This window comes from Sinocyclocheilus grahami, unplaced genomic scaffold, assembly GCF_001515645.1.
Source record: "Sinocyclocheilus grahami isolate Dianchi unplaced genomic scaffold, SAMN03320097.WGS_v1.1 scaffold1233.1, whole genome shotgun sequence".
Lineage (NCBI taxonomy): Eukaryota > Metazoa > Chordata > Actinopteri > Cypriniformes > Cyprinidae > Sinocyclocheilus > Sinocyclocheilus grahami.
In genome coordinates, this window is record NW_015506412.1 from 102,625 (window position 1) to 116,809 (window position 14,185).

Consider the following 14,185-nt stretch of genomic DNA (forward strand, 5'->3'; position numbering starts at 1 on the left):
ATTACTCTGCTTGGACCCCAAACCTGAGTCCTTCCAAGATTCTGTCAATGAGAAACCTTGTTTGCTATCTAAATCTTTTGCCAGCTCTAGTACATTATCCATCTTTGTCAAATTCAATGCAAGGTTGCATTCCCAAATTCATTTGGTAAACTGGCTGCATTACATATTGTGTTTTTACACATTTTTATGTATTTACCTAAATTTCACTAAAACACCCCCAGAATGCTCATTTGGATGTGCACATCTGTGTGTTTGTGCTTTAAAAGAGCCAGTCTGACAGTCATTCACAATGGAAAAAACATTCCAGAGAACTAAAACTGCTTATTCATATGTGAATATCCAGCTCACTTCATAGGAATAGCATATTTATCAAGCAACTATTTCTGAATTTTGTTCTAGCAACGTGTTTGTTAATATAAAGCTACAAAATAAAAATGAACTGCATGTACACAACAGACACAGACATTCTGCAGTGTTATAGACTTTATCACATCTAGAAAAGATTATATATGCAATATGTAACATATGCAGCAAACTACACAGTAATGGGTTATATTAACCTATATATTTCTGTTCTGCAGGCATGAGTCATAAGCAAAGAAATAACCAACGCCTTCCATTGACTCAATAAAGCAGATCTCTCCTGCCATCTACAGTTCAAACTGAGAAATTGCGTATTATGTGACCACAATTCTTGAACAGAAATAACAGCAAAACAAAAAAAAACAATGACAGTTTTCCTAGCTACGAATTGTATTGCCATTAAGTCAGTATAATAAACAGCAAACCATTAAGGGTAAAGGCCAATAATAAATTAATTCAAATCATAATTGAACAAAGCATAAACTCTCTATACAAAGACTGTTGTTATTGCACGGATAGCGACACCAACTAAATTACACTGTTTTGAATTCCATTCCATGCAAACAAAGTTAAACGAAATGTTTCTTTTGTAAAATTCTCTCTCCGAATGCGCTTCCGCGAGACCGGGGCCCGGATGAGGTAAATAAGTCACTGGACAGCAAAGGCTCGCGAAACCCTATCGCAACAGTGACGTCACATCAGAGCGCGCGCAAAACACCATAAGCATCCGGCCGCGATTGGCCGATCGAAGAAGCCGACCGCCGTCTGATTGGCCGAGAGCGGAGCACTACTGTAAACGACCACGGACAACAACAATATCTGAGCCGAAATGAGATCATACACGCTGTAGTGATAACAACAGCCGGACTGGACATTTGGCACGCTACTGCTTGCGGCGAGAAGACAATCACTTCGACTAAATGTCACGAAAAACAGAATCTTTTTTCCATTATTTTTGGCCGACGACGTTTTCAGATGAGCATGACTCAACCGTAGAAATATGAAACTTATATAAAGTAGCAATTACAGCTATTGTTGTTTGGGTGTGTCACATGCCATGAGTCAGTCAACACATGTCGAGAAGTAACTCGTAATCGTACTGAAGATAAGAAGGAATAGCATCAAGTGCCACTAACAACTCAGTTCCGGAGAGACGAACACATTCATATCTATTGTCCTGGAATTCGGCCAGATCCACAGGTATGCATTTAGGAAAACCAGTCCATGTTAATTTAAATGTTTAAAAGAAATAATCGAATCATTAAAAACTATGTCTTTCGAAATGTTGACCATGTAATAAAAAGTATTAGATCATTCATGGTTTTAACACCTTGAAATTACAATATGAAATATCCTACTATTCTCTTTTTGCCAGCTCTTACAATGGATAAAAGATTGCATGACCATCGAAATGATTCCAGCACCTTGAATGACAGAAAGAAAGGAAGAGAAGAGACAATCAATACCCGTGGACAACATCAGGATCAAACCTTGCCAAACATTTCTCCTCAAGGTGAGAACTTCAAAGAACCACGCTAGACATTAAACAGGTCACAGTTTCAGATTGTGTATCATAGATTGACCTAGATTTAACAAAAGTTTCTGTTACCATGTGATGACGTGCGTTTGCAGGACGTGTGCGGCTCTATTCGGAGTCTCAGGTGTATATGGTCAGCCGCTGGCAGGAAGCTGAGCCCCAGGATGGAGCATCGGCGGAGGAGAACGGAGGAACGGGAGATGGACTTCCATTCAGAGGTCGTTCTCAGTCTGCTCCTGCTGCGCTGTGGAAAGCAAAGAAGTACGGACGGCAGCTGAGGAGAATGAGCGATGAATTTGACACATGGCTTGACAAAGGAGTGAGTGTGCTATATGGTACACTGAATATGTTTCTATTTGATAGATTGTGAACTTAATGTTAAGTTGTTTTGCTGTTTCTAGGAGGTCAAAAGAGCGAACAGTCAGAAACAGACCTACCGAGGATGGTTCTCGTTCCTCTGGAGTTCCAAAGACGAGGAGGGCAGAGAATGAAGTAGTCATGCTTTAACAATGCTTTACACACCATTATAACAGTTACCAGACAGCTGCTCTCAGATGAAGGCTGGTCTGATCACCATCATGGCCTTTTTGTAATTGATGTGCTCAAACAAGTACAAAAACGGGCATCTGAGAGAACGGGAAAAATGCTGTATCACAATTTACCACTGCAATAACATATGTTTAATTAAAGGTATTGTCAGTGTTACTTCAATTTGACAATCTTAAAAGGGACAATCGTCTAAAATGCTACAATTTATTGGACAATCTTTCTATATACTGATTCAAAAAAGAAACTCTATTTAAAAAAACTTTATTGATATGTATTACGTTCATATTTGACAAAGAAATGTGTTCTATGATGTATTTTATAGATTAATATATAGATGTGCGTTTTTGTTGTACTAAAGACTGGAGCGGTTGCTTGCAAAATGTAAATATATTTCAAGGACTGTGACACCGGATAAAGTAAGTTGTGAAGTACAGGTTAGTGGGTTAGTGATGGTAACAATAATACGGGTAAAGTTATTTCATTACATTTTTGCTACATCTCAGGTTTGTTTGTTTTTTAATGCCAAACTCTTGTGAATAACTAGTAAGAGTGGATGAAATCAGTTGTTCTGCCATCTCTTTTATGCTGACTATACTTGGATATGTCACCAGAAAAACAATGCCTTTCATGTACATATTTCTTGATTGTAAGATTGTCTGTAGTCTCTATTGGATTTTTTCATTTTTTATTCCATCTGCTGGTCTTGTATGCAAAACAACATTCAATTTCTGCCAAACATGTGGGGAGGCAAATATGTGCAAATGGACTACACAAGTTCGGTTTCTGTACTATCAGCCTTGCTGATACTTTCATTCCTTTTTTATGCTCCTTGTACATATTTACACTTGTTACCATAGATTGAGTGATGGGTAAACTGTTTAAATACTTTTGAAACAATCACAAGTTTTTAACATTTTTTCCAAAATTTTGTGGTAAAAATAAAAGATTTTCTGGCTGAATTTAGTGTTATGTTATTGGGCCAGAGTGTCTGTGATCAAGTACTTTTTAAAAGACTGGATAAATCTAGTTAATTCACAAATATTTTTTTGGCTGGGTGACCACATTATACAATCTGAACTAACCATGCACAGTCATAAAAAGGTCATACATAGGTTATACATACAAATACATTATATACATTTTTTAATTTGAATTAAAAATAAACAATTCAGAAAACATGCTCATCATTGCATGTAAAAATAGCATTTTTATGGGGTTTTTTTTACTACTAAAACAAGCATCACGTTATTGACTCTATTTACAATGATAATTTTATTCGCTGAATTTTACATACATTTTGCCTTGGGATTAATAAAGAAACTGTCATATCTTCAGGCTTAAACTATTTTGTTTACAAATTTTTTCCAAAATTTTGTGGTAAAAATAAAAGATTTTCTGGCTGAATTTAGTGTTATGTTATTGGGCCAGAGTGTCTGTGATAAAGTACTTTTTAAAAGACTGGATAAATCTAGTTAATTCACAAATATTTTTTTGGCTGGGTGACCACATTATACAATCTGAACTAACCATGCACAGTCATAAAAAGGTCATACATAGGTTATACATACAAATACATTATATACATTTTTTAATTTGAATTAAAAATAAACAATTCAGAAAACATGCTCATCATTGCATGTAAAAATAGCATTTTTATGGGGTTTTTTTTACTACTAAAACAAGCATCACGTTATTGACTCTATTTACAATGATAATTTTATTCGCTGAATTTTACATACATTTTGCCTTGGGATTAATAAAGAAACTGTCATATCTTCAGGCTTAAACTATTTTGTTTACAAAACCTTGTTCCGTAGGTTCAGGGCATCCAACCTCATTATATCCATCTCACTTAACTGGAAGTCAAATACCTGTGCGTTCTCCTGCACTCTGCGAGGACTGAGGCAGAACTGAGATGCCTTGCTGCACAGCCCACCTCAGAAGAACCTGGGCAGGGGTCCGACCCCAGCTCCTCACTACATCCATTATCTCAGGTTCCCTCAGGAGAGCTCCTTTACCCAGCGAAGAGTAGGCCTGGAAGTAAATGCCTGTCTCAATACATAAATCCCTTAGTTCCCTCTGGATTAGTTTAGGTTGACACTCGATCTGAAGGGCCACTGGGGGCACGCGGAAGCTCATGAGCAGCTCGCTAATGTGCTTTGCATTGTAGTTAGAAACCCCTATGGCCCTGAATTGCCTGCTGGCATAGAACTCCTCTAAAGTCGCGCAATGCGCTCGATACCCCTGGGTGAAGACCCTCCACCCCAGGCCAGTCCACTAGATAGAGGTCGATGTATTCAGTCTAGTTGCTCCACACTCCTCAGGCAGCCTTCCTTTGCCCTTGTCCCTAATTAAAAATAAACAATTCAGAAAACATGCTCATCATTGCATGTAAAAATAGCATTTTTATGTTTTTTTTTTTAACTACTAAAACAAGCATCACGTCATTGACTCTATTTACAATGATAATTTTATTCGCTGAATTTTACATACATTTTGCCTTGGGATTAATAAAGAAACTGTCATATCTTCAGGCTTAAACTATTTTGTTTACAAAACCTTGTTCCGCAGTTCAGGGCATCCAACCTCATTATATCCATCTCACTTAACTGGAAGTCAAATACCTGTGCGTTCTCCTGCACTCTGCGAGGACCGAGGCAGAACTGAGATGCCTTGCTGCACAGCCCACCTCAGAAGAACCTGGGCAGGGGTCCGACCACAGCTCCTCACTATATCCATTATCTCAGGTTCCCTCAGGAGAGCTCCTTTACCCAGCGAAGAGTAGGCCTGGAAGTAAATGCCTGTCTCAATACATAAATCCCTTAGTTCCCTCTGGATTAGTTTAGGTTGACACTCGATCTGAAGGGCCACTGGGGGCACGCGGAAGCTCATGAGCAGCTCGCTAATGTGCTTTGCATTGTAGTTAGAAACCCCTATGGCCCTGAATTGCCTGCTGGCATAGAACTCCTCTAAAGTCGCGCAATGCGCTCGATACCCCTGGGTGAAGACCCTCCACCCCAGGCCAGTCCACTAGATAGAGGTCGATGTATTCAGTCTAGTTGCTCCACACTCCTCAGGCAGCCTTCCTTTGCCCTTGTCCCATGGTCTAATGGGGCAAGCTTGCTGATAATCAACATACTTAGGCAACAGCTCTTTGAGGACTTGCCCGAGATGTGCCTCATATCCATAAACTGCACCTGTGTCAAAGGCTCTGTATCCCGCTCGAAGAGCAGAAGTGACTGTTTCAGCTGCTCATGGTCTTGGAGCTTGTATGTGCCCAAACCCAAAAGTGGCATCTGCACTCCTGACATCAACGTTACTGACGGTACTATCATTTTTGTAATACTTCAAACAATTCAGCCCTGAAAAACATGACAATAATGTGTTTTAATGAAATTCTGCTACTTAAAAAATGATTTGGTCAATATTACATTAAAGGCATGATACCGAAAGTAGTAACAGATCTTTTCTTCTGTATTGTGTATTCGAGTGAAACCGATTGAAAAAGATCAAATAAAGGATGGGTTCTTGGTTCTATCCATCGGTTGTTTATTAGGTGGAAAGCTTGCAGTCAACTGTAAGAAAGGAACAGGGTTTAAGATGACTAAATGATTGGAGAAGTCTGCCATAAGTCACCAGAGAGAAGTCTGTTGTTTCACAGAAAGATCGAGTTATAACATTTTTATTAGAAGTTATGAGGTAAAAAATTTAAAAAGATGAGTTGTTCACAATAAGATCAAAAACATGCATTTAGAAAATCAGATTACTTTTCATTTCATGCTGACTTTATCAAGTTTGTAGTTAAATTTTGAGAAGGTAAATTCGTTTATTTTCCTGACCTTGCATCTTTGGTTTGCTTATGAATTTAAGAGTAAATTTGCTCACCTTTGGAGACCAACTATGCTTAAAGTCATATTAGCTCCCATCATGCTAAGATTTAATAGAGCTATTACTATAAGACCTACAGCTCTATTAGCTGCTTTATGTTAAATAATGACAACCACTCATACGTAAAGGTTATATCATCAGAATCTTAGAAATGTGATCAATTTTTGCGTATTGCTGTGTACTAGTGATTTTGTTTTAAGTCAACCTTAGTTCAAAGTTTATACTCACGCATGTAAAGCAGTTGACCGGAATGTCAGAACGCTGTTCAAATTCAAACACAAAGCGCGCCAAATTGGATCCCGGAACGTCGTACATGCGCTCGAGATCTCTCCTGAAAAGTAATGATGGGTGCTGCAGGATTTCATTTCAGGCAGCGAAAAGGCGCATTTACTGACGCTGTGGTCATTTGAATGGTCAGGTACTCTTTTGTGTCTCTGTCTCTGTGTGTGTGTGTGTGTGTGTGTTTGTGTGTGTGTGTTCGGAGAATATGAGGGTAGGGAAGATTGCAGAACTGCAGAAAATAGCTATGCAATGAGGCAAACAAATTCACAACACAGGAAAATGATTAAATAACCATCATGTTGCCTTTATTCACAAACAGATATGAGAAACACATACGTGGAAATGCGCATTAGTGAGCACTAAAGCAAAATATTGGACACTTGATCAAAGTTATTTGCATTATAAGAGACTACACGTTGTATTTATAACATTCTATACTGCAATGATTGTCGAAAAGCTGTCAGTCTGAAAGAAAGACAATTACACAGAGCTAGATCAGATTGTGCATCGCTTGTGCTCTTCTCATAATTTTGATTATGCCTTATATGGAGGTTATAGTACTCAATCTATGAACTTCTTACTTACTGCTTTTCTAATAGACCAGATAAACAAGTCTAACCTCTCACATTTGCACATTTAATCTGCTGTCACAGCAGATATCCTACTCAAACCCAAGGTTTCACGTACTACTGTCTGTATGAAATTCTTTATCTGATGTTATTTTTTATATGGGTCATTCTCAGGAAACGGTGTGTGCTGTAAAGGTCCAGGACGGATTTTTTTTTTTTTTTTTACCACATTAACACTTTAGGAAGACGGTCCTGCACAATTGTCAGATTAGGGGTTAATAATTGCAGGTTTTTCAGTTATAAATAGCTGGTTATTGCCTTGCAAATCACCAGCACTTAAATGCTAAATCACAGCATAATTTCAACTCAATTATTTAAAAGTTTGGAATTTATATATATATATATATACACACACCTACTGTACTTATGTTAAAGGGATGGTGATCAGTGCAACAATTCTAGTTAGGAAAAAACTGAAGGAACAAGGATTTCAATAAAAAATAGTCTTTACATAACTCATTAAAATATTATAGTGATGGAGACAAACTTTAACATTGTGATGTCCAACAAACATTTAAAAATGAAATTATTTAAAACGTACTTTAAATCTATTACGTGACTAAGTTACCTAATTAGAAGTACCCAAGAATACCTAATTATACCAATATTATATCACAGGGACACACTGCTCACATAAAAGATACAAATTCCTGAAAAATACACAGTCTATAGATGTGTTCATATTTCTGTTATTTTGTACTTCTAATTACATTTAACATTCACTACCCTAAAATCTTGAAATGCTCTGACATTTTCTGGAATCTTATGAGTTCATTACCTCATTTTGGTATTACTCATTTTGGATTCCTGTTGTTCTTTAAAAGATCATCAGAAATGCTAAGCAAAAGGCAACCAATGAAACTAAATCATTCAAAGTTGCCTATATTCACTAAATCTCAAAGTGAACACTAATAAAGTGTTGTTTATCATTCCCATTCAAAACACTTGCATGAGAAGTTATAAGGTGGTGGTGACTGGAGTGTTTCAACTGAGGCATGTGGCACAAGGCGGGAAGAATCATAAAAAAAGGGCGAAATACAGTTTATGAAGTGTAAAACCATTCCTCCTCTTGAAATGGCTGATTATAGAGATGACTACAGAAAACAAACTTCTGTCAATGTGGCTCTACTGAAAGGCTCGGAGGAGAAAAGGTAAATCACACTTTAAAAACACTCGACGGACATCATGAAACAACTGCACTATCAGGATCAAGTGTTTCAGGAACAGTGTGTGACTGTTCTAATAATATCACCAGTGAAAAACTGAAGTCAAACAGGCTCTGCTAGCACAAGAATACATACAATAACGTGCAACGTGAAAAACAATCCAGCTTGTAGTACTACTTACCTTCACTTTTAACTCACCCATCCTGATGAGCCACACAAAGCTGTTAAAGATATTCAAAACAGAGCATCAAACATTCATTCATCTTGGCCAGGGATTACTGTGGACCAAAAAGAAGATAAAGTGACTGGAATTTACTAAGGTTTAAATTAATGCCTTTGGCCTTTTAAATGAAGGGTTCAAGCGGAAAGTGCAGTTTCAATACGAATCTATTTGGCACTTTACTTTACACATGAGTGATCAAGTCAAAGGATATTTGTATTATACGAATGATAACTCGAGCGAGTGAGACATGAGGTAGAAATTAAAGAGACTCAATTAAAAACGAGTGACATGAAAACGTTGCGTCTAAGTCAGTCGAATTTTTATTCAGGCGGCAAGATGACAGCGACTGATAGAACAGGAATCTGTTTTCATAGGTTTAAATCAAAACAAGCATAAGTTTCGAACCTGCTCGAGTGGACAATATGATAAAGAGAGCGGTTTCGGATAAACAGTCGAGAAAACAGAACAATTCTAGTTAGGAAAAAACTGAAGGAACAAGGATTTCAATAAAAAATATTGTCTTTACATAACTCATTAAAATATTATAGTGATGGAGACAAACTTTAACATTGTGATGTCCAACAAACATTTAAAAATGAAATTATTTAAAACGTACTTTAAATCTATTACGTGACTAAGTTACCTAATTAGAAGTACCCAAGAATACCTAATTATACCAATATTAATATCACAGGGACACACTGCTCACATAAAAGATACAAATTCCTGAAAAATACACAGTCTATAGATGTGTTCATATTTCTGTTATTTTGTACTTCTAATTACATTTAACATTCACTACCCTAAAATCTTGAAATGCTCTGACATTTTCTGGAATCTTATGAGTTCATTACCTCATTTTGGTATTACTCATTTTGGATTCCTGTTGTTCTTTAAAAGATCATCAGAAATGCTAAGCAAAAGGCAACCAATGAAACTAAATCATTCAAAGTTGCCTATATTCACTAAATCTCAAAGTGAACACTAATAAAGTGTTGTTTATCATTCCCATTCAAAACACTTGCATGAGAAGTTATAAGGTGGTGGTGACTGGAGTGTTTCAACTGAGGCATGTGGCACAAGGCGGGAAGAATCATAAAAAAAGGGCGAAATACAGTTTATGAAGTGTAAAACCATTCCTCCTCTTGAAATGGCTGATTATAGAGATGACTACAGAAAACAAACTTCTGTCAATGTGGCTCTACTGAAAGGCTCGGAGGAGAAAAGGTAAATCACACTTTAAAAACACTCGACGGACATCATGAAACAACTGCACTATCAGGATCAAGTGTTTCAGGAACAGTGTGTGACTGTTCTAATAATATCACCAGTGAAAAACTGAAGTCAAACAGGCTCTGCTAGCACAAGAATACATACAATAACGTGCAACGTGAAAAACAATCCAGCTTGTAGTACTACTTACCTTCACTTTTAACTCACCCATCCTGATGAGCCACACAAAGCTGTTAAAGATATTCAAAACAGAGCATCAAACATTCATTCATCTTGGCCAGGGATTACTGTGGACCAAAAAGAAGATAAAGTGACTGGAATTTACTAAGGTTTAAATTAATGCCTTTGGCCTTTTAAATGAAGGGTTCAAGCGGAAAGTGCAGTTTCAATACGAATCTATTTGGCACTTTACTTTACACATGAGTGATCAAGTCAAAGGATATTTGTATTATACGAATGATAACTCGAGCGAGTGAGACATGAGGTAGAAATTAAAGAGACTCAATTAAAAACGAGTGACATGAAAACGTTGCGTCTAAGTCAGTCGAATTTTTATTCAGGCGGCAAGATGACAGCGACTGATAGAACAGGAATCTGTTTTCATAGGTTTAAATCAAAACAAGCATAAGTTTCGAACCTGCTCGAGTGGACAATATGATAAAGAGAGCGGTTTCGGATAAACAGTCGAGAAAACAGGCTTTTTACAAACGTACATTTTAAACAGAAGTGTATGCTAACAATAGGCAAACAGCAGTAGTACAAGTAGGACAGGAAACAATGTTGAGTATTCAGTAATATTTTCAATCACAAGCACGTCCATTATAATGTGATGTCAAAATAAGTCTTTATAATCTTTAAAAACTTTCTCCGAGTCTGCTATTTGTCTAATACAACGAGATTTCGAAACACAGTGTAGATATTGCACTAATGATTCCGTGTTGTTTTGAATTTATTAGGCGGTTGGCAGCTGGTCGGTCGTTCGCTTCCTTTGACCGGTGGTGCTTTATCCTAGGATGCGGCAGCGGATCCGAAAGTTGAGCGGCTGGTAGATGCGATGTGCTCGGTTAGCCGGTAGGATGTGATTGGTTGATCAGTCAGTTAGCATACAGTTCCGCCCAAAACAACCTCTTTACCCATTTCCTCTCTGTTCCTTCCCACTGGTCTCTCTAACATCCAACATTACTTTTAACAACACCATAGCAAGTTCATTTGCCTAGACCAAGGTAATCAAGAGATGAGATTTGTTTTAAAAAAGAAATGATAAACTATAAAAAAATTTTTTTTAAAAGTATTACATTTGTTTGCGGAGCCCCTTAATAAATTCTAATTCCCTCCAAATTAACTCTCCATCTCATGCAAAAGAAAGTGAAAACTAAAACACTTGAATATTCTTAAATACCAATCAGAAAACAAAGGTAAACATTCAACAACAAATTTCTTGTTGGGTAGACTATGCATGTTGAAATATCAATGCAAAAACAAAAAATTATATATTCAAGCGTTCTTTTGAATTTTCGAAAGTGCATGCCAGAGTAAAATGAACGTAAAGTGTATGATTTTATTTTAAAAAGAAAAAAAAAAAAGTTCAATTACTTTAAGAAAATAGTCAAACCGATATGCCTGGCAAATATAATGCATCATAACATGCTATAAAACTCATGTTTATTTAACTTCCTATTTGCTGATCCTTCATCGGGCAAAGGTAAATTTATTAGTTAAATGAGTACAGTATTAGCTGATTGACCCGTTATCTAAAATAGCTACAATTATCACAGAATATTACAAAAATTCACCCCTAACTCACTGATGGTAAGCCCCTCTTAGATTACTCAGCTCCTCGAAAATAATGGGACGGACAAACTTCAATGCTTAGTAGCTACGGCTGTAGCCATTGCTGTACTTTTCCTCAAAATAATCATCCTTATCAAAGCCGGAGCCGAGAGAGTAGCGTTGATAGTGGGAGGAAGGAGCGGCGGGAGGAGGAGGGGGTGCAGAGCTAGCGCCATTGCGGGCGAAACCCCGGGCAAAGCCGGCAGAAGAGGGGGGAGGGGGAGGGGGGGGCAGGAGAGAGCGGCGATCACCAAGAGGGCTGCGCTCTCGGTAGTAGCGACTGGCGAGAGGAGGCGTGACCGGCCGCTGAGGGGGCGGAATGCGGCGGTCGTATGGATCCGGATCGTAATATCGCGGGGATGGGGCGGCGTACGGGTCGTGGCGAAGTTCCCTCTCGTACACATCGCGCTCATAGTAGGCGCGGGGTGGCGGTGGTGGGAGAGGAGGGGGTGGAAGTCGGCCACGAGGCGGATAGTAGTCACGGGGCGGCTGGCGTGGAGGGACAAAGTGAGGATGGTGGTGCGGGTGAGGTGGATAGTGATGCGGTGGAGGAGGAAAATAGTCCTCCCCTCGGTCGTTTCTGGATGGGTTACTGCGTGAGAGGGACACAAAGATCTTTTGGCCATCCAATTTGGAGTGGCTAAGCTTTGAAATGGCCTCCAGAGCCTCGCCTTCCCTCTGCATGTGAACGAATGCATAATTCTTCACAATATCGCACTCCACCACCTTGCCGAACGGCTGGAAGAGCTCCTTGATTTTGGCGGCGGTGACACCTTCGGGAACATTGCCCACGTAGATCTTGGTGGCATTGCGTACCTTGGTGGTGGCATACTCGACGGTGATGCGGGAGCCATTGACCTCGTGCTTGTGCAAAGCGGAGACAGCCTTCTGCGCTGCCTCTTCCTCATCCATGTGCACGAAACCATAGTTTTTCAGAATGTCACAGTCAGACACAGCGCCGTACTTCTCAAACAAAGCACGGAGCTCGTCTTCGGTGGTTGCTGAAGCTACATTGCCAACAAATATCTTCACCATTTTGGACAGGAAGAACGGCAGTGTGTTTTGGGATCAGTCTTTGGTTGATTTGCAAGTGATCGAACGATGAAGTTCCTAAGAAAAAACAACAAAGTCAAATAAACAGGCAAAATGTATGGAAATCAACATTAGCAAGAATTTCAAATGCAAAGCACACCGGGTAAACCACAACTTCCCTGCTGCCATCAATCACTTTTCCATTGATATTTTATAATAATTAATGGTTAAATCGTAGGAATACAAGTCAAGATAAGTATTAATAATAATGGATATTGTACTCAAGCTTCACATTGGGGTCCTCATAATCGTGTTGGTGTTCATGTAACTATTACAAATAATTGGCATTATTGCAAAATAAAGGATTTGTTAGAAATTATTACGGAATTACTACATGGCTGTTGTAAATGATAACAGTTTAGCCACCACGCTACAAAAACACTTTACCGCTGAGCACCTGACCACGACTAACCAATCAGAATCAAGTATTTCAGAGTGCGTAATAATGAGGGCTTGATGCTATCAAATTAATTTCAAACACGATTCAGTCTTCTTTTATATCTTAATATGTGGCCAACATGAACTGGGTTGAACGTCCAATGACAAGAGTGTATATCTTTGATCTAATGTACTAAAAACTGATCTACTGCATCGCAATCATGCAATGGCTAAAGCTATCGTGCTAACGCCACTATCTATTAGCACCAGACTAAGGAAGTAACTGAAATATTTAGTGAGTGAACACGTTACAGCTAAAAAAAATAATACTTTACGCTAAGAAAAGAATCTCGCATTGTAAAATAAATCCGTGCGATTAAATCAAGATATTCTCGGTTCACGTGAGGACGACGTTCAGTACAAAGGGAGAATATCGGACAACGGAGTGAAGACATTTTCTGCATTATGATCATTCAAACGGTCGTGGCGTACTTCTAATCGACGGGTGAAATACCGAAGATAAACATTTGAAGTCTCACATAAAGTGTAATCTTTAAAATTTACCTTCAAAGCACAACTATAACGACGACGGGTAAGCTCGCTGAGAAAGAACGTCGGTGAATGTCTGCCTCGTTCGAGGGTTGGGGGAGGGTCACATAAACGTGACCAGACTGAGAGTTGGCGCCTCCTACCGTTTGACCCCAGTTAGTGATCGAAAGTCCCTCTCATGCGAACCGGTTCTTTCGAACAATTTGCTTCAAACGACAGGCTCAAATGATTCAGTGGCTATTACGTAATCGCGTAATAACGTCAACATGAGGTCCCTTATATATCTGCGTGGCCAATTATACACTGTAAGCCTTTGTAGTGTATTGTAAAATGTATGTATCAAAAATGTTTGATATTTATAACGTTTCAGCTTTTCGGCTGTTGAGTAATTTACGGTTCGACCCTCATACTCAAAAACAGGTCGGATCGATTCAGTGTGATCCGGCTCGAAACAATTCGTTCACGA

At 38.6% G+C, this 14,185-nt stretch overlaps 2 protein-coding genes and 2 pseudogenes across 2 annotated transcripts; 1 reads left to right on the plus strand and 3 right to left on the minus strand.

Annotated features, from left to right (window-relative positions):
• Positions 1–971: 971 nt before the first annotated feature.
• Positions 972–3,400, plus strand: LOC107568298 (bcl2-associated agonist of cell death-like). The gene is made up of 4 exons (XM_016254230.1): positions 972–1,563; positions 1,739–1,876; positions 1,996–2,219; positions 2,302–3,400. Exons 2-4 carry the CDS (start codon positions 1,747–1,749, stop codon positions 2,389–2,391), a joined length of 444 nt encoding a protein of 147 aa, XP_016109716.1. The 5' UTR covers positions 972–1,563; positions 1,739–1,746; the 3' UTR covers positions 2,392–3,400.
• Positions 3,401–4,245: 845 nt separating this feature from the next.
• Positions 4,246–4,944, minus strand: LOC107568294 (glyoxal reductase-like; annotated as a pseudogene).
• LOC107568303 (glyoxal reductase-like) lies at positions 4,935–5,784 on the minus strand (annotated as a pseudogene).
• A 4,866-nt stretch (positions 5,785–10,650) lies between these two features.
• On the minus strand, positions 10,651–13,883 carry LOC107568302 (RNA-binding protein lark-like). Its single transcript, XM_016254246.1, has 2 exons — positions 13,735–13,883; positions 10,651–12,810 (listed from the first exon to the last, which is right to left on the minus strand). Exon 2 carries the CDS (start codon positions 12,733–12,735, stop codon positions 11,740–11,742), a length of 996 nt encoding a protein of 331 aa, XP_016109732.1. The 5' UTR covers positions 12,736–12,810; positions 13,735–13,883; the 3' UTR covers positions 10,651–11,739.
• Positions 13,884–14,185: the final 302 nt, after the last annotated feature.